A 27749-nucleotide genomic window follows, 5' to 3' on the forward strand; every position below is an offset into this window, starting at 1 on the left:
GACATTCCCAGCTGTGAAGGATTTGCAGGCAAAACAATGTCGGAACAAGCAGCATAAAGAACATGAAAGGCTATGTAAAGGTGACATGGAAACATCTGGTAGTGCATTTTAACATCAAGGTGCATTGAATCGTACAAAGAACACTGCCCGGAAAAAAAAAATATGGATGTGGAGTAGATTCAGATCGCTTTATCATGCCTGTCATCCTCATTCACATGTTCACATTGGGGAACACATATCTCATATGTCTCAGACAGATGGCTATAAAACCAATGAGCCAGAAATAAACTCTGACATGGTACAGCATGTAACATATTTTCTTGAGTGTTTGTGCTTACAAGGGTATATTTTAAGCTGCCACACATTTTCCATTCAGTAAAGAATGCGTCCATTCACCTTCTACACCATGTCCAACTTCTATCGACTGAATCCAACTGAAGTTTGCAAATCTGGAGCTGACCTCTGACAGAAAAACATTGTGCTTTCTGCCCATTAAAGGGTCAACATAGACACAGAATCACACAAACTGTCGTTCAGACCTTCAATCCACTTAAAGATACACATCTGCTTAACATGCATCCTTATCACGCTATGAGGATGCTCACCACTCCTTGTGGTGCATAGCTTACAAAAGTATTCATTATCCATGAACTTTTCCGCATTTTGTCATTACGACCAGATCTAAATGTGTTTCGATGGTGTTTTACGTGATAAACCAACACAATATGCCGCATTGACTGTGAATTGTAAGGAAAGTAATACACAGATTTCAGTGTGCACTGTGACAAAATGTGGAACAGCTTATTGAGGAATGAATACCTCTGCAAGCCACTGTATGTCTGCAAAATTAGATATGTGCAAAGTCATTAAACATCAATTGTTGGCACTCCCAAAAATGTCTGTTATTCTCTCTTTTTTTCTTTTCTCAATAATTCTGCTTCAGGATAACCAAACTACCGGTATACTAAATGCAGGGGCAGACCACCTCTAAGATTCTGGTCTACACTGGGGACAAATCCCCTGAGGAGGTTCACTCACATAATTATATGCCTTACTCTGGACAAACTGCTGCACCACTGTTCAAAGCATAAACTAGTTGTAAAGATGACTTTCTTAATTACTGTAGATAAACTGCACCTGCCAGTTGGACACATTCTACTGTTACCATTTACTATTTCTTCAGAAACCACCAACTAGTAAAGCATGTCTTCCATAATGAAACAGCAACAAAATGCTTGTCAGGCAGTTTAATCTAATAATTATGCTTCATAATCTAGAAAGTCCATGAATTGGTCAAAAATCTGTTACAATGTATAAGAGACTCTGTATGCCTTGGCTGAAAGTATGTCAGTAACGCTTTCAGTCTAGAATGAATAATATCAGTACATGCGTGTGGGGATTGTTTCAGGTATACTATTCCAAACTAGGATGTATTTGTCCTAGTTTAAACTAAGGCCACAATAATGTTTCAAGTCTCAATAATATGTTTTTGGATTTTGGTTTCAAAAAGGTTTCCCGTTTACGCGATATCATAGACGTTGTCGGACTCCAACGTATAGGCAAATTTTAAGGGAGTCAAAGACCATTCATGTTATATTTTATAAGGAAACTTTGACATTTTTGTGATTTTTGTCACTTTTTGAAAGGTGTATGTTTGAAATATCAGGTTTAGTGCAAGATCCAAGGGTTAAAATGTTCAATGTAACCTTATTTTCGGTAGAACTCCAGTTTTGATAGGGCACACAGTTGGTTATCCATCTGGGCAACCCTGTCAGAGGTGGCTGACTGGCACTTTAGTTCACTGCTCAGTTTTCAAGGTCATTCTGCTGTCAGTAACTTGCTTATGGACTCTCATTTCGGATGCAGGGACTGCTATATACAGCCGCAGCCGGAGGAGGACTCAACATCAACGTAACAGTTTGGGGTCAAGTTCTTTCACCTCATTAATCTTCACCAACTGTCACACTGTAATGTCATTCACCCAATGATATCCAATTAGTACATGCACCACAGCCTTTGGCACATCATTGCACCGATATTCAGGGACTAAACTCAAAAGGAAATTCTTTAAAATAAAACAAAAAACACCGAACATAAATCACAATAACGAGAGGTTATTTTCAATAAAAACCATGCCAATGGGTGAAATGCCTTAATGTGCCATGATGCAATTGAATGAGAGGCGTGGTTTATGTTCAGGTCAAGCTGTGCCGTAGATTCTGTCATGCAGAAGATGGGAGGTCGGTGCACCAACAGTATGTGTCTTTAAGCGGTTTATTGACGCCTGTCGGTAGGGAGGCAGTGTGTGGCTAATTACAAATTATACTCAGTCTCCGTGCTGAGAGGGCGGTATTGAGGTGGAGGTGGTCTGGATTTATTAACCAGATCAATCAGTCCAGTCTATGCTTACCAAAGTGGCCAGACGTGCTTCAGCCCTGTGAGCCTTTTGTGTTCACAAACACATGCAGAAAATGGAAAGGATGAAAAATGCTGGATGGATGAAAAAAATAAATAAATAATTGGAAATTCTGCGCTGCTATTCTTAGTCAGTAGGAGAAAAGTTGGAAGTCACAAGGGTTCATTAGTTGCCATGGATACTGGCAGTTTCTAAATGTTAACGTCGAAGTGAAGTTTTGATCCAAATACAATGTCAACTCTCAGAAAATGTGCTAAATAAAAAGGTGGAAATGAGTGTGTGTTTCCAACAGCTTGTGTCATGTATATATACAATAAAAAGTTAGTGAGCCGTATTTTACTTTCCTGTTGAACCTCAAGCATTATGTAATATGATGAAAATGCAGCATCTACAGGTATCTACTATTTTTCATTAAGTTTTTGAGTCTTCCTTTGAGTTGACATTTAAAATCTCATAAAACTGCAGTATTTATGCTGTTTTGGCCACCGAACTGTAATCAAGTGTCATAATGTGTGAAAGACTGTCTCTCTCCAAAGTTCCATTTGTTTTATTTAGACTTCATCATCTAAACCCAGACTGCCTGACTGTTACAAAGCTTTGCCTTTCTGTCAGCTGGTAATCCAAACCTGTCCATATTTTTACATCAATCAAAAGTAAACCGGTCCAACATCTTGTATTTGTCAGCATTTTCTCAGCAATTTGCCGTTGTCATTTTGACAAAATTAAGGCCCAGTTTAGGCGATAATGTTTGCAAGTAAAAATGAAAAACTTTTATTGTGTCTTTGGTGACAACAAAGCTCTTTGCCACTGAAAATGCATCTTTTTGGAAACCGTTCACAAGGTGGAATTTTTGGAAAAAAGCTCCAACTACGTGTTGACAAAGAAACGCTGCGATTGTGCATGCAGATCACAACCTTGGTAAATAGTTCTTGTGCACATCCATGAGTAGATGGACAATAACAACAATGGCGGCCTCCACCGTGTCATGACTCCCAGTGCATATTCTCCTGGGACTTGGTGGTTTTATAGTTCAGTCACCATAATGGCAGTACAACTTTGTTTTTTCTGTGTGTTTGTCATGAGTGATTTGGCAGTACCATTGCTATTGATGTGTTTCACTTGTATATAGAGTATAAATTAGGCATTAATAAGCATAAATCTGAGGGTCTATTGAGTGTAAGTGTATAATTCTCAGCGACTAAGCAGCAGTCTAATGCAAACCCTGTTAATCTTAATACTCCTGCACATACTGTACTCCCCCCCCCCCCCCCCCCCCTTGTTCTTGTTGTAATTGCTGTCATCAATAAAAGTTCTGACCTATAGGAGAGAAATCAATGAAAGACCAACCCTAAATGGCATTCAGTCCAATATTAGTTTATGGAAATATGAAATGCTACAACATTATAGAGACTTGGCTGGCATTAGAACATTTAATTGTAATGTATTGTTTTGGGGAGGGGGGTATTTTTAGTTAATTTGGCTTTCAAACATAATCCAAAGACAGATACTGTATAGTTACCATGCAAGAAGAAAGAACAAACCTCTCTAACTGATCAAATGTTATATTTTGAAGTGCTGCAGAAACAAAAGTCAAATCGTTTTTTGAAGTTTTTTTCATTCTTATCACCGCTGCATGCCACTGGAAGCTCGGCGCGTGACACACCTGGCTCGTCCCTCCATGTCTGTGCCTATATGCTTTAGATAGACTGCCCCAAGGCATGGCGGTCTCTCGCGGGGCAGTGTCCACCCTTGGATGGGTCGGCGGCGGTGGCAGTGGACCTGCGCCGGCCCATCTCACGGATATTTTATTCTTAACACTGACATTTAAGGTTATCACAGCAAATCATAGACTTAGACTTAGACTTAGACTTAGACTTAGACTTAGACTTAGGCTTTCGTACCAGCCAAACCGCTCCACTGAGGATGCCATCTCCACTGCTCTCCACCTCAGCCTGGAGCACCTGGAGGACAAGAACACACACGTGAGGATGCTGTTCCTGGATTTCAGCTCCGCTTTTAACACCATCATCCCCCAGAACCTGGTATGCAAATTGGGCCCTCTGAGCCTCAACACCACCCTGTGTAACTGGCTGCTGGACTTCCTCACCGACAGAACCCAGTCTGTCCGTGTGGGCAACAACATCTCCAGTGTCATTTCACTGAGCACCGGCTCCCCACAGGGCTGTGTCCTCAGCCCTCTGCTGTTCACCCTGATGACCCACGACTGTCGTCCCAGGCATAATTCCAACCACATCCTAAAGTATGCAGACGACACTACAGTTGTGGGCCTCATTCTGGACAACAACGATCTGGCCTACAGAGAGGAGGTGCAACATCTGGTGGACTGGTGTAAGGCAAACAACCTGCTCCTGAATGTCGACAAGACAAAAGAGCTCATCATCGACTTCAGGAGATCCCGACCCAGTCACACACCACTCCTCATCAACGACACAGTGGTTGAGGTCGTCAGCAGCACCAAGTTCCTTGGGGTGCACCTCACAGATGACCTCAGCTGGACACTTCACACCACGTCCCTGGTGAAGAAAGCCCAGCAGCGCCTGCACTTCCTTCGACGGATGAGAAGGGTGTCCCTCCCCCCTCCCATCCTCGCCACCTTCTACAGAGGAACCATCGACAGCCTGCTGACCGTCGGCATCTCCATCTGGTCTGGGAACTGTAGGGCCTCAGACTGGAAGTCTCTGCAGTGTGTGGTGAGGACAGCGGAGAAGATCATTGGGACCCCACTACCACCCATCAAGGACATTGCAGACACACGCTGCCTCACCAGAGCTCACCGGATCCTTTCTGACCACACCCACCCCCATAATGGACTGTTCACCCTCCTGGCATCCGGCAAGAGGTTCCGCAGCATCCGCTGCAGAACAAACAGACTGAAGAACAGCTCCCCTGGCCATCAGGCTTCTAAATGCCGAATAACATCATACTGTGCAATATCACACTGTGCAATTATTCAATTTTAATCTATCCCATTTCTCATCCTGCTCTTTTATTTATCGTTCATATGCACCTTATTTGAACTGTTTTGACTGTTTGCACTACTTTTTAAAATATATTTAAATACGTTTTTTTTAATGCCTTTTTTACCGGTTGCTAAGCAACGACATTTCGTTGCCAGTTCCTCACTGTGTGATGTACTGTGCAATGACAATAAAGAAAGTCTAAGTTTAAGTCTAAGTCTAAGTCCACGATATACCACCATATCAAATGAAATGATAGTAATGATCAATGATGTACTTGTCTATGATATCTACAGTATCCCTTCAATACTGGACACTGGTGACACTGGTTAACTAAACATGTGCTGTAGGGTATCGGCTCGAGCCAACCCCATGACCTATATCTGTATAAAGTAGTTAAAGAAGATGGTTGTCTTGCCAAAACTCACAGTAGTCTTGTTGAAATCAGTGCTGGTGATGACTAAGCATTTGACCTGACACACAGGCTCATCTCCAAATCAAGGCACTTCACCTTGAAATTCATGATGAAGCACACTAAGTCAATTAAACTGAACAGCATTACATTTAATCAAAAGAGAACAACATATAGGTATCTAGTGTAGTATATAGCATAAACCACTGTGTTGATCTTGTTTGATTAACTGTAATTTTTGAACAAAAGATAAGCCTAATTTTATATAAGGATTGTAATGTTCCCTTTTCAGACCCTTTAATCAATGATTATACCGGATAAATCTCAAATTCATTAGTCTGATAAACTAAGTGACAAAACAACCACAATTGCAATGCGGAGAGTCACGCCTCTACTGTGACGAAATATACATCACATGGCTTGGCTGCATCATTTATCTTCAAGGCACTTAGCTGTACAACTGATTCATCACTTCTCAATGGGTCTTTACCCTCCATCAGATACATTAGGGCTTTTTAATCAGTCTGTTGAGCAATTTCACCGAAATTAAATGCTAAAACTGTCTAGTGATGATTTAGGAGTTGAAGCAAGGCCTCGTTAAAGAGGACAGTTTTCTTTATGCAGTTGCTACATGATAATCGCTTCACGGACAAGAAGGTAACCTACAAGTTCAGTATGCCAGCACTGCTTTGTGTGCAGTGACGAACAAATATGTGCACACAAGTGGAATTTAAAGTTGCATGAATTCCAAATTAATACCTAAATCCAAGCTGCATAAAAATAGGCCTTACTGTATACGGTACATGTAAAATATATGCTTTAGATAGACTGCCTTCCGCCCGAACTTGATATAAATGACTAATCTCTATGGAGTGCAACCAAATCAGCAAACACATGCTGAGAAGGATTGGGCATCGTGTCAGTTATTGCTAAGCATGCATCCAGGGTGCCATCAAATCCAATCCACGTGCTGTTGATGTTTAAACAAATCAGGGACATCCGTCATCTCCGATGAGAGCATGAGGAGTGAGTCAATAACCTCATTAGCTGTTTGAACACATGCTTGTGTAGATAAGAAACTGTGCGTGTGCCGGTCCAGCTCTGACAGGCCAGATTATTTTCAAATGTTGAACTGTTTAAGATAGCAGATTGGGAAAAAAGTCGTCCTGAGTGAGTGAGCCTATTGTGCATTAAGTAGGCCACTCGAATAGTACATCACAGATAAACAAATGTAGAGGAGGTGCCACTTGGGTGCTTTCAGAACAAAACAAGATGACAAAGATCTTGAGAGAATCAGATGTCCAAGGAAAGAACCTGCAAATGATTTATTGCTCATAATGACTCAGCATTGCTTGTGTATTAGCTGGTATTCTGTGCCAAAACTCCTTTGAGGTGTAACCAAATGCGTGCAAATGCTCCCATAGTGTGATTCAAACTGTAAATTACCCCTATCTAATAGAAAACGTCACTGCTTAAAGGAAACAGACATTAACATACCCTGATGTATAAAGGAATAAACACACCATTAAAACCATTATAGAATGCGCCGATTTTTGCTTTAATTTGATCTAAAGAAGTTATTAACAGCCAAAAATAAAAGAATTATCCAAGCAATGCTTGTTCTTCCTGTGTGTTTTACAAAGCAGGGCTTTGGATTCCTGAGAAAGTAACTATACAGAGCTTGACGTGGGCTTCTTCAGCAAACTTGCTGTGTGTTTTGGACACATTCATTTAAATCACACCTACGTCTGTTTAAAATTCCGCACTGACTGAGTTATGTCTTACATGTAGGTGGTGTTGCCACATCATTTGCAGTGAAATCTCTTGAGTAGGAAACACTTGTGGGTTCCACTCTGTGCTTAAACATTTTTGTTGTGTGATGTGTTTTGCTGTGTGATATTTGCCACGTGAGAAGCACATCTTGAGCTTAATCAATATTGTTCTATTGAAGCTGACTGGACTTCTTCATGACAACAGTCCTTCCCCGTATTTTTGGAGATTAATGGCAGGAATCTCTGTTCGCAGAACAGTACGGCGCATCAAAAAAGAAACTACAATACAAACATGACAAAGCAGATAGAAAGGTTTCATGATCAAGCTTGTTTTGGTTAGTGAAGGAACGAATTGAAGCTTTGATCAATGCATGTCTGATCACTATCTCGAGCTTCACCTCTGTTACCCCAATGCTCCCACACCTCACTTACAATAATCTTGACTGGAAAGTTAATAAGGCGGTTAATTTAAGCCTTGTTCACAGAACATTTTCAAGTAAAAACGGAAAACCTTTGTTGTGATTTGGGTGTCTGTTTACACAACAACATTGCCCGTAGCCACTGAAAACACAACTTTTTTAAAATGGTACCTTTTTGAAAATGGTGTGACTCAGTTACTATAAACACTGGAAAAAAAAACTTTTCTGAAACACTGCTACTGCACATACGCACCTCAACTGTTGTCATTAGTTCTTCTGCAAAAACGCGAGGAGATGGATATTAGCAACAATGGCGGTGTACAGAGTGTTATGACTCCCAGTCCATATTGTCCATGGAACTTATAGCTAAAAGTTGCCCAAAATAGTAATCTAACTTCGTCATCTGTCCATATAAATGTCATTAAAGTACATCAATAGTACATATAGACTAAATGAGACCATAATACATAAAGGACACCACATAAAAGTTTCAGGTTTTGAAAAAAAAAAAAAGTCATTATTTCAGCAGTTGTGGTTCTCTTGCTGTGGGAAGAAAAATGACAAAGAAAAGTTAATCCCTAAAAGTATCAGCCAAAAAGAGTTGTGTTTATAGCATATTGTTCTCTGTGTGTATGTGTGTGATTTTATTACCAAATCTAAACAACAGCACCCACTCGTGGCCCTTCCGTGTACACTTGAAACAACATTGCAAAAAACGATACATTTTCACTTGAAACACTGTGTGAACAGGGTTTTAATGCCAGGAGTCACCTGAACTTCATAGAATAGAAATGTCGGGGACATTTTTTTTTTTTTATTTAAGACTCAAGGTAAAATGTAGAACATCTGATGATTGATTAACACATTAGACTCTTGTTGGCCACATGTATAAGCAGTAGCTCAAGTTAAGAAAAGAGCCCTCATTCCTTAACATACAGACTTGCATAAAACCTGCTTTTCCCATCCTTCACTCCAATCTTCCTTCTGACCTTAAGTTTTTTCTTTACAGTTGGTCTTTGACTCTGTCAATAACGAAACATCGCCTTAAACCTGCTATCATGGAGGTGTGCGATCCTGAATGTTTTCAGTCTTCCTCTCCAACATAACAAAATGTAGAACCATGTTTCGAGCTTCTCATTGTGTTCAGTTTTTACTGTGGCCCTCCAAGATCAGGACTGTACACCTTTTGATCAAGGTCCAGTATTTGGGCTCTATTAGATTTAGGCTGAATATCAAATTTGCTGACACTTCTAACACCACTTCTTTGTCTTTCAGCCATTCCCCTAAAAGGTTACCACATCACATCATCTCCCTCCATGATCTCTACCTCCTCTACTGATGTAAAAGGCTTTTTCACATCCTTCACTACATTGATGAATATTCTCTGTGGTCTTCCTCTTGTCCTCCTGTTTGGCAACAAACATCCAACATCGTTTGATCCAATATATCCACTATCTCTGATCGGCACATGTCCAAACCAGCTCACCCTGGCCTCTCTTGCTTTATCTCTAAGCTGCTTTCGTTCAGCTCTAATCTGTTCGTGTTTAACCCAGTCGATCCTGCTCACTCCCAATGGAAATCTCCATTTTCATTTTACATCTTCATCTGTCTCATCCTGCTCAGCCTACTTCACCAGTTCAACCTCACACACTTTCAGCACAGTGAAATGTTGAACTTTTAATGAACGTGACAAAAACAGTAATGAGATAAAAATGCAATAGATTAATGTATCTAATTTCAACAGATAGGAGATTATTTATTTTAACAAGTAGCTGACTGAAGAACCAAAGATCTTCTTATCAGCCAAGGATGCATTTAGTTGACTGCTGATTACAAACCACCGTCCGCAGAGAGATAATTATCGGCAGCCAATATTTAACATGATGCTGTGATTTAAATCCAAATGTTTGTCTGCCTGGATAAGAAGTGAAGCCTTTGTTGTGAAGAGTAGTGAATTGCTTAATGTCAGTAGTAGAACTCTCTGTAATTGGTGGCTGGCAGCATATGCAGTATATGCAAGCTTCATTCATCCACCTTCTACACAGCTTTATCCTGTGCATGGTCGCATTCACATTCAGCTATCGGGGCAATTTAATGTCACCAATCAACCATTCATGCATGTTTTTGGACTGTGATTGGAGGCTACCCCCCCCCCCCCCCCCCCCCCCCCCGCCTTACTTGTATGTGACTTATATGTAAGTCACAAGTTGTAAAAAAAAGTTAAGAAAGAATATTGATGAAAGAAAGTTTACTTTTGTTAAGGTGTAATGGATGTTAGTGGTATGTTCTGTGTAGCATGTTCTGTGCTTTGTATTCAGGTACACCTGCTCTTTAGTCCAACATCTTCAGGCCTAAAGAATTAGACTTGGGATCAGTCCTTCACATATTTGATTCCCTAAGTGGATAGGTAACAACTGTGGGTTGCTGAGCAAGACCCTTGATCCCTATCCCAGGAACGCCTTAATGTGGCTGCCCACCGCATCCTAGGTCAATGTAGGGATAAATAAAGTATGATTCGCAAGTTAGGTCACAGGGGCCCTGATTCAATGCGAAATTTTGTACTAATATGAAAATTAGGGTGTAAATATAAGTTTTACTTTTGGTGCCAGTGTATTGATTTAATGTTGTCTATTTTTAAATGATTGTTTTTTGATTACCAGCTGAATAATTCATTTGCACAGTGGAGTCTCTTCCATTTCAGCTGATACCAAAGTAGATAGTCGCATCGACTAACTCTTTGTTGATGAGATCGATACTAAAGTGTCTTTCCTCTTCATTCTGGATGCAGCTGGTGCTCCTCACACTCTGCTCACCCTCATCTTCCCCGTCCCTCCCTGCTATGCTCTGAGTGGCAACAAGCGCACTCAGCAGAGCACTGCTGGCTGCACGATTGCAGAAGAAAAAGAGGAGCACCTTTGGGATTGTAAAGGTGCAGATAAACATGCTCCAAGCTGTGTTGTTTACAGGAAACTAATTTCACACTGTGGAACCACCACAGTTGAGATAAACACTGTGGCGTGTTGAATTTGGTGTTGACCTTTGGGGTTGGGCGCCTGGGTTCAAGTCCCAGAAGCTACAGGAATAGCATGTGGTGTAAAAGGTGAAGTGCGGAAGTATAAACCAGAGGTGTCAAACTTAGAGGTCACATACAGCACAATTCAATATGAAGTGGGCCCGACCAGTAATTTATGGCATGATAATCTATAAATAAGTGCAACAAAATATTATTATATTACCAAGTTCATATTTATTTAACAAATTCTTTCAGAAAATATGACAAACCATGAATTTGATCAAAAGAACATACATTTTTCAATAATTTCATCTCATTTACAACTTTCAGCTCACAGTGGATTTTAAAAGGCATAAATCATTTGGTCGCAGGTAGCTGAAACTTAAAGATATAGAACATTAGTTTATATTATGATCAAAATGACTTGTTAAAATCGAGACATTATCTTTATTGTAGACACATTTCAACATCTTCGTAGTGATTCTGATTACCTGAACTGGGGCCCATTAATTAGCCTATTAATTAGCCATTGGAGAATAATAAGTGGTCAGCTGAGCAGAATATGTAGGTTTTGTGAATGAAAGAGGAGAAATAAAGAGAACAATGCATTAAAAAATAATGTTAGTATGGCCGAATGTAATTTTAGCTCATTTGGAAGCGCTGACTATTCAAATTGTCACCTGTGATAAAAGTTATGACAATTTTACAGTCGAAGAGAACTATTTAGGTCAGACTTATGTAAACCTTTGCAAGCTCACAGATCAATAAGACGACTTCAAAGATACAAAACATCTTCCTAATAAAATATTGATAATTTTTTTCACCCTTTTAAGAAAATCTCAAAACAAAATGTTCTTTCTCATGCAAATGTGTGCCATTTTTTACTTTAATAAAAGCTTATTTTAGAACTCTTGCACTCTATTGCAGTACACTCTTCTCCCCCTCACAGATCTACATTTTTTTTTTTTAAACCTACAGAAAGAAATCCCTTTTCAATCATAGATGAAGTGCTCCAGCTCCAAGAGCTGGGCATTTTGTACTACGTGCATCCACACAGCGCATAATGAGACTTGGGATGCACGTATGGAAGCAGTCTGTATAATTCGGGCCATTGCTGCCACTCTTTGTGTATGTGGGTTTCACGTGTGCAGTTTGTTCAATAATTGATAACAATTTGAGAGCCGTTCAATATTTTATCGTCTCCCGCTGATTTAACATCTTAAGGATATGCTGCTGTTGTGGAGTTGCCGCTGAAACATTCAGACTTGTGCTATGGATGATGGAATGGATTTTAGTGCACAGAGTGGCACTGATTCATTATGGATGCGAGGTGAAGTGTGCAGGTTTGTACCTTGATGCCGATGTCATCAAGGTGTCACTGTCATCAACGCACGCACATTCAATTTGACATTGATTTATAGTGATGGCAAGATATCTAAAAAATAAATAATAGTAGCCAATTGATATTGAATATTTGCAAAGTGAATTTCATTCTTGCAAAATGTTGTTCAATCATCTATTAGATATACACCTCCCTCGCCCCTCAGTACAAGTAATAATGGTGGGTTAAACCAAATTCTGATTTATTCATGAACAATGTCATCAACTGGTATGCAGTCGCTCATACTTGTTTCAAAATAGTGTGGTTCCGCAGCATGCTCAAAAATAATAACATGGCAGCATGTTGGATGTGTCTGAAAAAAATACATCTTTAGTCCACAAACCAATTTCAACTATATTATTAATTTTTTGGTTTAGTTTAGTTTTGTATTGTTTGTGTATAAATTTGGTTTAATGGCATTTAAGTACTGGTATTGGTACTCGGCATCAGCAGGTAGCTAGTATTCGTACGCATGCTTCTAGTCGTGTGTAAATCACTAAAGTTTATTGTGCCAATGTTTCAAATTCTCTCAGTATTCCTCAATAATGTATATTGTAAATCGTTCAGATGTTTCTGTGTTATCCTGAAACTCATACAAATCAGTCAAAAAACATCACAGGTTTGTTTTTGTTTTTTGTTTGCTTTTGTTGTTGTTGTTTTATAAGTCAAAATAATGCAGCTGGTCATAACAGGTGTGATTGCAAAATAGGCCCTATTTACATGACAAAGTTCTCAAGTAAAAAAGGGAAATTTGTGTTGTGTTTTGGGTCTGTTTACCTAACGATGGTGTTTGGAGCCACTGAAAACACAATTTAATGAAAATGTTTTTCGAGGTGAAATGTTTTGGATGTCGTCTCCATGGAATCGATCTGACTCTGTCTCAATCTAGATAGTTCTCTACAAACAACAGCATCCACTAGCAGTGTTGCCGGATCAGATTGACAGTTTCTAGCCCAATCACATATTAGAACCTGCAATAAAAACCAGCCCAAACCGTGAATTTGCATGTACCATGAACCAGCCAAAGGTATTTTTTCCCCACCTGACATAAACAAAAATAGCCCAAAACCGGAAAACCGCCCAATCTGGCCACACTGCCCAACATGAAAACTACATTGATTTCAGCATTTCTACCTTTTCCATGTACAACAAACAGATATTGTTTCCAAAACATTGATGTGTTAACAACAAACTTTTCAGGAGCAAAAATGAATAAAAGATGCATTATCACTTGAAACACTTAAGCCTAAAGTTATGTTGAGCCTCAGCACATGGTGTGAAATTTTTGTCGGTTTCTGCTCTCTACTTCACAGCAATTGAAATAAAAGATGAGTAAAAAACCTGCTCACAAATTACTCCCGACTCATCTCATTTATCTGAATGCATGTTGACAACGAGCCTCCCGGTGTGAAACATTGGAGCTACAGCCTTTAGGGTTTTCGCTTCTATTCATCTCAGGGAAAATGCTGTTGATGATTACTGGAATTTCAATACCGATGGTGCATTGTTTATCTTTGTCTTCCACCTTGGTTGTGCATCAGCGTCGCAGACAAGATTGTGCGGCGCGCTTGTATCCTCATTAAATCCGTCTGAGCGCCGGTCCAAAGATACCTCACAGACACAGCTCATGGATCATCACTTAATGGCATTTCAGTTTCTCAAATTTGCCAGAGAGCACAACTTCGAGTGTGCTGCCTCTCACTGTATTCATGATAGTGCGTGTGAGCAGATAGTGAAATCTGCCCAAACTAAATGTGGCTTAACATGCTTGTATTGGACTCTTCACTTCAAAACACTTTACAGGTCCTGAAATTAAATTCTGAATGGAGTCCAGGCTTCTTATTCTCGTAATCCAAGATGTTTAAATCTTTCTTTCTGGCTACCCCTGCTGGGGCTTGTCTAATGACAGAGAACTCAAGTCAAACACCGTACACACTGAAAATTGACTTTTTTCTGGAGTGCTGGCACAGAGCCATTCTCATAGGGGTTATTACTTTTATTTCTAAAAAGCTATTTTGAAAAGCATGATCACTCTCTGCCATGGAATTGACTAGCAAAACCTTTGTCCAGTAAGTTGTTTTTTTCCATCTTGCCTTTATGTTACAAGATTAAAGCAACCTTATAAATGGCTTACAGTTTCATTTGTGTGATGGTGCGGCAGTAAAGATTCATGATGTATGTGTGCAGCTGGACAGGTGAATTAAAGCGGCATACCGGATGACAGTCCGAACAAATACATTCAGCATTTTAAGTGCCCATTTATCATCATACAGCGCCATCTGTGAAGGCCAGATTGGTTGGCTACTGCATTTGTGAAGTTGCTCAGACACAATTCTGCAGAGAGGAAGCACATAATAGCAATTTACATACAAGTAATTTACTAGAAACTCAATATAAAATGATATTGGTTCGGTTGTAGATTGCCTCAAGTAAGGTTTACAAGAAATATTTATTATTTTTAAAGGTATGAAGAAAGACTTCAATTATTAGTTAAGCTATAGACTATGACTATTTCAGTACAGCAATTGCAGGCTTTATAGACACTGCGTATGTTTTTATAATGAAAGCCTCTGAATAGCTTACCTCAGCTTATTTCACAAGTTAATTTTATTGTTTATAATGTATATGATAAATAAACTACAAATATTTTATGACTCTTTCTGCCATGTTTATATCACATCAACAATTTGAAATAACATATTTGGACAACTCGATATCAAATCCACTGTGAAAGGATGTCTATTAGTAAAGGTGACATCATTAACACAACCAAATGTATAAAATGTGTAACTTGCTTTTTTGTAGTTTTTTAACCAAGTGCAACTAAAAGCAAGATAGTAAGATATCAAAGTAAAGGTTTAAGGTGGCCCTTAATATGGTCCAACCATGTATATGTCTATAATAGGAAACACATTTTTCCATATTGGGAGACTTTTCAAATTTGTACAATCTCTCTTATTATCCAATCTCGAATGGCATACATTTCTTCTGCAACATTTCACCTGTAGATCCCATCTCTGAAGTCATTTTATATAATGCAGACACATGCGGAGAAGCTACCTGCAGCTCCTGGAGACTTCGCTTCGCATCAAACACTCTGCGATTGGTCTGAATCTGCTGGGGAAGTCAGCCCTGGAGAAACCCAACAGCCGTTTGAAATTCACCCAACTTGCAGATGATTTCCTTCACAGTTGAGTAATTTATCTCAAATCATTTGGATCGTTTTAAATCCCTCGTCAGGCTCAAAGGCGTCCGCAACCTTTCTTCTGAAGACCTCAGAGAGCTCTTTAGATCTTGGTTAATGATGACAGCGCACACTTCAATGACAAAGAGAATTGCAGAGCTTAAGTGTCAGCGGTTTAAATCAGATCTCTCCCCCATTTCTTAAATGTTTTTTTTTTCATGCCAAACACTTTTTCCTTACAAACTGCTCATGTATGTTAAACTTGTGCAATGTCTTTCTAAAATGACAAGAATATATGTAAATTATTGAAATTAATAAAAACCAATGCTACTTCATTTAACAGAATCGCCTTCATTGTTGTCATTTAATTCAGGATTAAAAAGCTCCTTTAAATGTGTTCATATTTGTTATTTTCTCCATATAACTGAAGGTGTTTTTACAGAGCGTACAGTAAGACATATCTAAAAGCAACACTGCTGAAAGAATGACTCTTGCAGGAAATATAAACAGCACATAAAAGCCAAACTCAACCCATTAAGTAGGTCAAAAGACAGAAAAGAAAACATCTAGCAATATATTTCACACTTAAAGCTATTCCAAAGAGTGAATATTCTCTTTGTGAGTATTTTTAGAGTGATCCCACGATGAACTGCTGAACAAATTTGCTTGAGGGCCATCGAAGAGCGATCTACGCCGCTTTGAAATACAGGCAGGTAATGTATGATTCAGCCAATTAAACCTCAAACTTGGAATTCCCACTCCATTATTGAAGGGGTGGGGGTGGGGGGGCAGTTTGCCATGCTACAGCTGCAGTATTTGGTTTGACCAAGTAAATTATATTTGCTTACCGAGTAGCCCGATTTCTAATGATGCACTTTGAAGTTGGGAAGCACTGAAACCGCGAGCATGAAGACACAGATGCATGCTCTTTTGCACCCATTTGTGTGTGTGTGTGTGTGTGTGTGTGTGTGTGTGTGTGTGTGTGTGTGTGTGTGTGTGTGTGTGTGTGTGTGTGTGTGTGTGTGTGTGTGTGTGTGTGTGTGTGGAGGGGGGGGGGACCATGTGATTGCATGGGAGTGAGGTCATAACCTACGTATGGACACATAGTGAATAACTAGAGAAAATCATGTACATGTTTCAAGATGCCAAATCATCACTGAGACTGGAATAAATGGAATAGCTGGGTTACTAAAAGTCCCTGGTTTCAATGCAGGTAGGGGAAATTAGGCCTTTCTGTTCTTTTTTTCCCATGTTCTCCCTGTAGATGTGCACAGTTTACAAACCTGCATTGGAACTTGAATGGTGGCTGTAAATTGACTGTCTATGCTTGTCCTGTGATGGACTGGTGATCTGTCCAGCGTGTATTCACCATTTGGCGACAGTGAGCTGATTGGACCCAACATTCTGTGACAAGTTGGATAAAGTCCTATAGAACGAAGATGGATAGTAACCTATATATTGATTATGCTGTCAGCCTGCATTTTGCAGTGAAAAAGCTTGCCGTCATCATGAACTGACTTGGAAATGGCTTGTGGGCACTCATGCATTCATTCATTCATTCAAAGGACATTCCTTACCGAATTGACCAAATCAGTAGCAGCCACACAGAGCAGCGCTCATGGGGATCTGGTGTGGGCTGATGGACCCAGGGTGCATGTTTTTAATGACTCATTCCTGTGAATAAGGTGTATTGCTGCAGGGAGACATCCAAAACAGGCAATGCAGTGGTCCTTGAGGGAGAGGAAAAGAACTGAGCTTGAAAAATCTACATGGACTCAGGTGTGTGCGGTTCCAGAAGTGGACTAACACAGAATAGATGATCAATTAACGACAGCAGACAGCAAAACTCCTGACCTAAAACTCTATCCAAGAACATAATCAGCCCAGTGTTCATAGTTGTACTTATTTTTATGGCTGTTTTTAATGGAGGCATCTTATAAATCCAGGGTTGCTGTGACAATAAGATACACAAAAACTTGTGGTCTAACCATAAATGTGCAAAATGACAGCACCAGCCGAGGCAAAGCAACATTTTTCTATTTCTGTAGCACCAAGACACAAGGCAATTCACAGTGTTTACAAGGAAATAGAAGGAATGTGTTAAAACAAGGCAATTAAGAAAGTCATAAAAGAGGTAGTAAATATAGTAAAAACCTGGTAAGACAAAGCAAATAAAATAAGTCATATCCACAGGCAAGGAGCATCAAAAATAAAGGTTGCATTACCTTGTTTGACTCTGAGAAAAGTTGTTAATAAATCCCTTCCTGGGGACCTCAGGGGTCTGGAAGTTTCATATGCTTCAAGTAAATCTGAGATGTATCGAAGCTCAAATCCTTTCAAAGCTTTATAGAAGATAAGTAATATTTTTAAGTCAATCCTTTCACAATAAGGTGGCCTAATCCATATTTGGACCATAGTGGTATGTTTATTGGCAATTGGCAGGTGATGGCGGTATTTTAGCTGCTGATTTTGTATCTAATCGTGAAAATACTGGTAATCAGTTGGCGTGCACAACATGAATAGTCTCCATTTCTACATTTTGAAGTTGAACAGAGCCAACTGCAGTTTAAGCCTTTTTGTCCCTTTTCGCGCACTGTAGCTTCATGAGCGTCTCCCGTTGCACAGCAACGTTGTACAACACAGAGACACTTCAGGTGCTGCTCGGATTTCCAATGGTAGGAAGTCACTTGTTTATTGAATTCGAATTGAATTCGATTCGTCGGGTACATCCGAATAGCCCCTTATATCTTATTTCCTATCTATTTTTCCTTCCATCTCGGAAGTGTTTAAGTGGCAACCATGGTAAGAAACGTCCGAATTCTCAAAGAGCTAAGGAAAGGAGGCTCAGTGCTTCCTTGAGAACCTCATTTAGCGTAGAATAGCGCTGATGCATCCTTTATCAAAGGAGACGAGCGCATGCTGCTCCACAATTCCAACATCGGAGCGCTCAGGGAAACTCAGGATGACTCAATACAGACATTGTTAAGTTACCTATGTACGGAGCCCACGGAGCCCCTCTGGTGACATTGGTGAAAAAAATATTATTGCTTAATAACTCCGTACCTATGCAGTAATATGCCTTGAACAACTTTAAATGATCTAAAACTTCACAGCGGCTCACTTTAACAGGTGGAACAGGCGGCTATCATTCATCGACATGGAGCTGGACATTCGCCATTACCTGGCGAAAGCAACGCAACGAAAAAGTCCGTCGTGTACTCAAGATGACAGCCACGAAACGCCGCGAAAGTAGCATATTCACCATGTTTAATTTATGCCTGCAGACACCGAGGCTCTGCAGTCTGCTTACCAGTTACTGAGAAACTCCACGGCGGCTGGAAGCGTCTCCGCAGAGTTGCACGTGGTTTGTGCAGAAGTAGCTCTCCAGGTGAGACTGATGGGGGATCATGATGATGATGATGATGATGATGATGATGATGATGATGGCCTGACACACAGTTAATGTCGCTGCATTAACGTCATTACAGGAGCTGGCATAAAGGTTCATGCGCAATGCGAACAATAAGGTCCGACCAATGCCAATAACTCATGCTTCTTTTGCTACCACAGATGTCTTTATTCATTAAATGGCGTAGATTCCACTGTCACCCAGCCATCCTATATATATATATATATATATATATATATATATATATATATATATATATATATATATATATATATATATATATATATATATATATATATATATATATATTTGTTCAATTAACAAATATATATATATATATGTATCATCCTATGCAGGGGCCACACATTCACAGGGGCAATTCAAGATCACCAGTTGACCTCACATGTTTTTGGACCACAAACTCCACATAGAAAGTCCCAGGTGGTATTTGAACCCCAGACCTTCTGGTGAGAGCGCTCACCATTGCTCTACTAAAAGGTTCAACTAATGCTATCTTAAATTGTGTTCCCTGAAATCCAGATTCTGAGACTAAACAGCAGACATCAGTTCACATTAAGTTAAGTTATTGAATCCCCCCCTTTTTTTTTTTATTGAACAAATTACACTAAAATATGAATGCCAGTGTTTGGATGTAATTCTACATTTTCCCTCATTACGATGAATTGTATTTTTTTTTTCAATTCCAACATGATGTTTATTGGAGGGAATGAGGTGGATTTACCTCTGATGTCCATGGTGATTAATGTCTCTTCACCAGCAAAATCATAGAAACACATAAAACAAATGTGAAGGAATATAGTGAAGTAAAAGCTGATATAAACATGAATAGGTTGTTTTTCTCTGACAAGTAGGCACAGGCTGCATGTTGATGGGTTTTATCGTCCTTGATCCATGCACAGTTGTTGCAAAACTAGTACTTTATTTCAGTGTGTAATGTACTGCGTGGTAGGCAAATGAATAGAAACGCAAACTATTCAGAGAAGCATATTGTATTTTGCAAGACAAACACAGTCAAAAATAAACATTCATATAATTTTTAATACCAGTTTGTACCAGTGCTGGAGCTGATCCATACTGACGATGCAGAAAAAACAAGATACTGTACTCTCTGGAGTGGTCACTAGTCTCTGACAGGACAAAGCACAGAGACAAACAGACTTGCACAGACTCACATGCACACCTGCAGGCAATTTGCCTTCATTAATAGGCTGAAAAATATATAATTTATTCTCCGTTTGTGCAGCGTTTTCAGTGAAAACTCATAGTTTTTGCAGTTTCGGTTCAGAAAGGTTTCACGTTTACACGGCAACATTGTGAAAACGATGTCCGTCGATATGGCAATGGCCGTCGTTTTCATGTTGGTCCAGTGTTGGGTGCTGTTGGTTGGTTTTGTAATGAAACCACACATGTATGCAGAGAACAATCGGCTATAAACATTACCGATGGCGAATACCGGACATTCATATGGAGAGATGACCAAGTTGGATTACTATTACAATAAGTCAGCTCAAATAAAACTGCCAAGTCCCAGGAGAATATGGGCTGGGACTCATAACAATCTGGAGGCCGCCATTGTTGTTATTGTCCATCTACTTGCACATGTGCAGAAGAACTATTTACTACGCCTGTGGTGCGCTTGTGCGGTCGCAGTGTTTCCACACTCAACAGGGAAACAGGACCAGAGTATTTTCAGAAATCATTGCCATGTAAACGGGTCCTTCACCGTAGGAGAAACTGAGGCACCCTGAGAAAACCCATGCACGCACAGGGAGAACATGCAAACTCTGTCAAGAGAGGCTCTTATGCACAAACAAATTCACTGTATACAATCCATGCTGGCCGTGTTCCCATGTTTTCTGTCCCCACTCTATACATCAAAATCATACCAGTGCTCGCTAAGGTGTCATGCAGTTTGATCCTCGCCTCACATTGGCATCAGACTCTGGAGCTGCACCCCTTTGTATGAAAGGTTTTAGTGGGAAAAAAATACAAATGTATGGTCTGAGTGGGCCTGTAACCTCACTCTCCCAAGTGCTCTGAGGGTTATCTTTAAGCCGCGAGTCATTCATTTCTGCTGTGATGTCGCAGAAGACATCAAGCAACCTCTGAGAATGAAAGCCCTGCATCTGACTACCACAGATATGAAGCTCATGTGTATGAGTAAAATGGCTGCTGCTGTGACAATATGCGAGCGTCCTCTCATGTGGAATTTACCGATATTACAATTCTGGTGGGTTTGAGGCCAGAATAGGACCACGGACCTTCTGGAGGCCGTTTGCTGAATATGACCAATATTTTCCTATCCTGAGATGGTAATAAAATCATGCAAGTACAATTCTCTGAAGAACCCCTCTCCTGCTTATTATAGATATTATTATGTCATTGTTTTCAGTGAGCTTAATCCAAGTATGCTGCTCCCAATAGGGGATATTAATGAATATTTACTAATGTAGACTGAACTGTCCCATGGCAAAGAAAACATATCTGAATAATGAAACAGAGTGTTCCATGATATGATTTCCTTGCTCTACTTTTTATCATAAAGGAAGTTCTTTGTGAAAATGGATTTTGCCTTCAAGTGTCAGACTTAAGAGAATATTGAATTAGTCCACATTCGGAGTAGCATTACTTTATAATAATCCTCAAGTTCCAAAGAACCTCACCAATGATGGGAAGGGAAGTGCTAAATAAGAGCATCAAAATCTTACAGGATGCAATAGATATACGATGATCCTTCACGACAGCGGAATTCCTTGAAAATTACTCTGTGTGAATTATTATGATACTTATTGGAAACAATATGCAACACAGCACTCCTTCAATACTCCACATACTACATCAAGCCATTTCAGAATACTTTACATAATGCATGCAATTTTAAAGCACATTAACTGCACATGGTATTAAAATATTCATCAAATTTGGCCTTTGTGCCTGTTTTTGTCTCTGCTTTCAGCTTGGTTGCTTCGAGATAAGCGCAATGTGTCTAAAGACGTACTTTGAAGGGAATCCGCCGGCTAATCAGTCTTTGTGTCGAGCCTACCTCTGCCAGGGCCAGCTGAAGTCTCCACCGGCCACAGGGACTGCGGTGAGAACAGTCAATTGGACACATCACCTTAAGCTTTTGCTCGTGTTTGTGTATCTGTGGCCCAGAGGTACACACACACACACACACACACACACACGCACACACACACACACACACACACACACACACACACACACACACACACACACACACACACACACACACACACACACACACACACACACACACACACACACACTGTTGAGACATACTGCACTGTTTTACACTGAAGATGAAACTGATGTCCCAACTGTGTAAACAAAAACAATTTTGATCCACTTTCTGTCCTGAGTAATATAGTTGCCTGCACTTTTTATGTTTGTATGCTCTAACAAGCTTTCATTTCCTCTTTTGTATTTTTTTTTTTCTTTTTTAATTTCAGGAAGACTTTGAAGAGGCTGTGATGTATTTTCTGAAAGCAATTGAAATTTCAAAGCAAGAGCCAAGGTATGCAAGCTCTCAGATGTGTCGAGTGTCTGTGTGGCTTTGTTGTTACAGAGTGTCAAGCAGGTTGACCAGTTGGTGTCTGCATTTGTTTAGAAATTGCCACTATAATCCAGAAGAAAAATGAGGTATTGTCTTCGGTCTGTCTTCGCTGTGGTGTTCTAATGTGTTTACATTGTATTCAGTTGAGATTCTATAAGATAGGAGTGTTATGGATGTTATGTCGTACATAAGGGGCCAATCCGACCAAGCAAACCACCAAGCAAATGGTAAAAATGTCAAATAAAACATTGATTACTAAGACATTATCTAAGAGTAAGAACACACAACACAACACTGTGACCCGTGATGAGATGCTGGTGGTTCTGCCCTGAAAGCTCAGAAACCTCATTGCTATTAAACTCGCCTCAAAGCCGTGCTGTCAGGGTGGGTTTGTCAAAAATGATGCCTAAAACAACAGCTATGGGAGGAGTTTTATTATATTTACAAAAAGTATAATTAAAATTGGCTTTATGTTGAGATTGAGACCTAATTTGCTGGTATGACAATCCGAACCTGTTTGCCACACTTACTCTTTTAAAGTAATCCTCTAACTTTAGCACAACCCCTGTTAATGCTTTTCTAACTTATGGATCCCAACAACTTTCGACAACATTTTCTAAAGTGATATCCCGTATTGAATTTTACAACCATAATTTTTTACTTAAGTCTACTAAATTATACCCAGAGCTAATTATGCAACCTTCACTTTCAATACATGGGAGTTGGCAGCACTGTTTTATTTGGAATTTAAATTACATGCATTTGATGGCTTTAATCACACTGAGACAGATTTCCTCCCCAGTGAGATAGGAAGGGATGCTTGGGTGGTTGGATCACCCTGGAAAATTGCTTCCTGCACACTGCAGTGCTGGGCTGAGCTCTGGGAATATGCACTCTTGCACACTTGAAGTGTGTCTAGTCTATCCAACACCGAGTAGCTGGTGCAATGTGTGTAATTCTGGTCACATCACAACTGTTTATCACCTTGATATTAAACAGGATCTCAAAATACACGTCTGCTGTGAAAGTGACAAATATGCTGTTGGGTGTGAGCAGGGTTGTCAAACATAGTCCTCATAAAAAAAAGTCTGTGTTCATTCTGCTGTTGAACTGAGAACAGACATGAAGCAAGATTGACCTGCGACAGATTTGTGGGCAACAACATGGTATTGCAATAATATATGAGTCAGCGTAGGGCCCTCAGTAAATTCACAGTAAGTGAAATAACAGTTTTTTCCACCATTCTGTTCTCTATCTTGTATTATTATAAACAAAGGATGAGGTGGCTCACGTTCAGCTTGTGCCATTTATTTTGACAGCTCGCGGCAAGTAATTCCGAGCAGGTGTAAATGAGTGATAAATATCTGTAAACAATTTTTAAAGGCTAAGTACTCTTGTATTTATCTTGAAAGAAGCCTTTTGAATTATTTCCTTAGCCTTTCCGCGCAATCAGCAGTGAATCCTTTTGCTAATTAACTCATAACCTGTCAATGAAAGGACTGAATGGGCAATCTCATTAACACCAAAGAGACTGAATATCCCAATACATCCAGGCCAGACTAATGCACAGCAGGCTCTCTGGTGAATAAATTAGCACCACTCAAACAGTCTGTTTGCACAATTTTCTTGAATTCACAAAGTTGACTTATTCCACATAGCAACACACGCTCGGGCTACTCTCCTGTGGCTCACTGGGCGATGCTTAATCTATACAGTGTACATGGAGTGCATACAGTGTTGACACTTGGCCTGAATTGAGAAATGAAATAGCTTGCATGTGTACCATATCAATAATTCAGTGTTCTGTTTACTTCATATGCTTGTGGTTTGTGCCCTACAGATGCCCCTCTCTGGTATTCGACGCCTCGGTGCTGTATTTCCAAACGGTGCGTCCTCTCTTGCAGCCAGGGCGGAGCCTCCACCTGGTACACTCACTCAGGCAGGTGGTGCAAAGTCTGGAGGAGGTGGAGGACGAGGACTACAGCTGGAGAGCTGAACTCATGATGCAAGTGACCCTGCATATGATCTTTTTGCTTCCGCTTGGCTAGCATTCACTATGCTACTTCTGGGTTCTGCCTCTTCTTCGTCCTGGATATACAAATATGACATGCAGAACTAATTAGGCAGTTTATTCATGACCTTGGTTTTCTGGTTCCACTCATAATTGGTTCCCTTTTTCTTGGCCACAGAGTGGAAAAGCTGTTCTAATGTAAGCTGTTTAATCATGGTCTCCCTTGACATTTCCAGCTCAAATGTTACTTTTTTTCTTTGTTCAGCGGACAAAGGAAGTCGCTCGTTAACTTTATGTGGTCAGAGCATTAAAAGGGATTGGATTCCATAGTTCTGGCATGATCAGTAATTATCCATATCAGACACGTGGGGTCAATGAGTTTAGGTTTCTTTCGCAACTCTCTTTCAAACAGCGGCGTTGTTCTGAAACAACACAAGTCATACATTCAGTGTGAATAGGAATTTAAAAGAACTCGTGTAGACAGACACCCAAAACACAATGAAAGTTTTGCGTTTTCACTTGAAATTGTTGACGTGTGAACGAGCCCTTTATCCCATTTGAGTTTTAAGCAGTATCAGCAGGTCATTTGTGAAGCTCAAATATAAACTTGATGTAAAGTGACTACTGCAAAGGCACATGGTAGATGTCAGCTCTTAGAGGTTTTACATGAAAATCACAATTAAGGTTGTCCAACTGCACAATAGGATCAACACCTTTTTGATGATTTTTTTTTTTTAACTCCTGACTGTGACAACTATGTTGTCTTGGTGTGATTGGATTTAACTACTACAATTGACGCAGTGAACCCGAACACACTGATCTCTCTTTTGGAGCTGTTTGGATCAAGAACATGTCTCTGGAATGATTCTGATTTTACTTGTCTGTGTGTCTGTCACTGCATCTTTCTCTTGTGGTGTTCCACAAGGTTCACTCTTGGGCCCTTTTCTGCTCTCCTGCAGATGAGTCAGATTAATATGCCTCTAAAAACATTTGAAACCACTGCTTGCCCATCTTGATGACATTGAGACCATGATAGCCTTAACAACAAGACACATGTAATGGTTTTTGCTCGTACCACTGTGAATCACTATTAAAAACCTCAGTTTTTCAAACATTAAACCTGACAGTCACATTAAGGACATGTTTAAATTGAACTTCTTTTTTTGGGCTAAAATTAAGCCAATCCTTAGAAAAAAGGAACTTTGAAACAGTAATCCAGGCTTTTTTAACACTTGTCAAGATTACCACCATTCATTTTATGCGATGGCAACCTCTATTGCTTGTCTTCAGCTGGTTCTGGTCAATCAGCTCCTAGTGAAGCCTGAAATCAGGCTGAAGCTCACAGAGGATAGGGCCTAATGTTTAGTTTTGTCTCCTAGAATATGGAACAATCAGCTTATCAAATAGACATTTTCTTCATCTCTTTTTTTAATCAAATCTGAAATCCCTGGCTTTTATCACCGTCTAAGATGTTAATACACATGCTGCTGATTTAATCTCTGGTAGTTTGTATGTCAATAAAAATGGATTGAATTGGATGGAGCGCTTCATTAGTATGACTTTTCACAAAACCAGTTTCTTCTTCTGATTGTTCGGGGGAGGGTATTATAATGCGAGCAAGTTAAATTGAGAAATCCCAAAGATGTTTTGGGAAGGAAGGCATTGCTGCTAAACTTTATGATTCAACGAGTGTAACAGACAGGCTTCAAATACAAACTGACAGCAGCCCAAACCTTTTCACTGTTACTGTTTTAAAAATGAAAAATTGTTTGGTAATTATTATATCCTGTTTTGACAATGCACATTGTCTCAACATTTTCTTAAACTTGGTTTTTACTGTTCTGGTAACTCGACCAATGTTACCTGGGGAGTCTTTATGTCTTTCCAGTGGAATCTTCATCTGCTGATATATAAATTTGTGTTTCCGTGCAGACACCTCGTCAAAAGTTTTATTGACTGTGGGAATCATCAAGAGGCTGTAAGTTTTGCCAAAGTTACTGAAGAATTCATCAAGTCACATATTCCAGAAGTGTATCCACAACTTTTTACACTACAGGTAAATGGCATCTTGTATACACAGCAGTTATTTTGCCATGTTTCATATGAAAACATGTTGAAAGCCCATTTATTGGAACATTTTGTGATTAATCTAAAGGAGAAAAACAATGCCAAAACAACCAAAGCATCACTTATATCAGAGTGGGTTAACCTCACAACATTAGCAAGGATCTACTTATCCTTGCTGCTATATATATATAGTCAGTCAATACTGTCCAAAGCCACATCGCAGACACGGCTTCCAGCTGGCATCCATAGGAAAAAATCCTCTGGGCTTGAAGTGATTTAATTCAGAAGAATCATACTGACTGTTTGAGAACAGAGTAGGGCAGTGGCAAATGTTTCGTGACCTTTGAGGGCTGTGACTTGTTCTCCTACACTTGGAAAAACCCCTGCAGTAAAGTGTTTAGCTGAGCAATTTAGAGAAAGTTTAGAAAATGGATTGCCCAATAAATTGTACCACCTTCCCTTATACTCCGATAACTGTGAGGATCTCCAGCAAAGTCATAAGCTGTGACGATACGCTGACTTTAAAAGGTCATCTAGAATCTTTACAATGTGGACATCTTTAACAGGATGAGAAAACCCTGATGTATTGTAATACTGACTAATTCAATCGTTAAGCCCAAAAGTCAAACTTAACGACTGGCTGACAGAAAGTGAGTGTGTTAATGGCTATTTTCAATAGTGCATTAATAAAAGCTTGTTATGACTGAAATATCACCCACAAGCATAGCACACCATGGCAGAGTATAGTAAACCTGATATATAATTAAGTTTGTCTTAAAGAAGAAACTAACTCGCCACGTATTAATTTGCAGTGCTGTGCACCGCACTGCCTCTGCAATTTCTGTGTAATTTCCTTCTTTTTCTTGTTAGGTACAGCACCAGCTGTCAAAGAGTGACGTCCTTCTAGAAACGGGCAGAAAGAACAGTGAATTTGCAGTCATGTACAAGCTGCAGACATTCAAAAAGTAAGGAATGTATCTCTGTGGTATTATGTCTGTCTTTCTTCTGCTGGTTTATACTGCAGGTATTGTTTTTCTGCTGTCAATAAAATGCCTGTTCTATGAATGTGCAGCTGAGTTAACACTATAACTG

General features: G+C 39.7%; 1 protein-coding gene across 1 annotated transcript in view; it reads left to right on the top strand.

The window, feature by feature from the left end:
- The window catches only part of cfap46 (cilia and flagella associated protein 46), a gene marked incomplete at both ends in the record, with an annotated part of 140649 nt that overhangs the window by 16543 nt on the left and 96357 nt on the right, over window positions 1–27749 (top strand). The window contains 8 exons of the mRNA XM_080507388.1: window positions 4368–5362; window positions 10786–10920; window positions 18860–18963; window positions 21962–22093; window positions 22476–22540; window positions 24420–24588; window positions 26527–26646; window positions 27528–27622. Of these exons, the coding sequence (XP_080363514.1) occupies window positions 4368–5362; window positions 10786–10920; window positions 18860–18963; window positions 21962–22093; window positions 22476–22540; window positions 24420–24588; window positions 26527–26646; window positions 27528–27622 (1815 nt within the window). The remainder of the gene's footprint in view (window positions 1–4367; window positions 5363–10785; window positions 10921–18859; window positions 18964–21961; window positions 22094–22475; window positions 22541–24419; window positions 24589–26526; window positions 26647–27527; window positions 27623–27749) is intronic.

The sequence above is a fragment of the Blennius ocellaris genome (assembly GCF_963422515.1).
Source record: "Blennius ocellaris genome assembly, chromosome: 13".
NCBI classification, from domain to species: Eukaryota; Metazoa; Chordata; class Actinopteri; order Blenniiformes; family Blenniidae; genus Blennius; species Blennius ocellaris.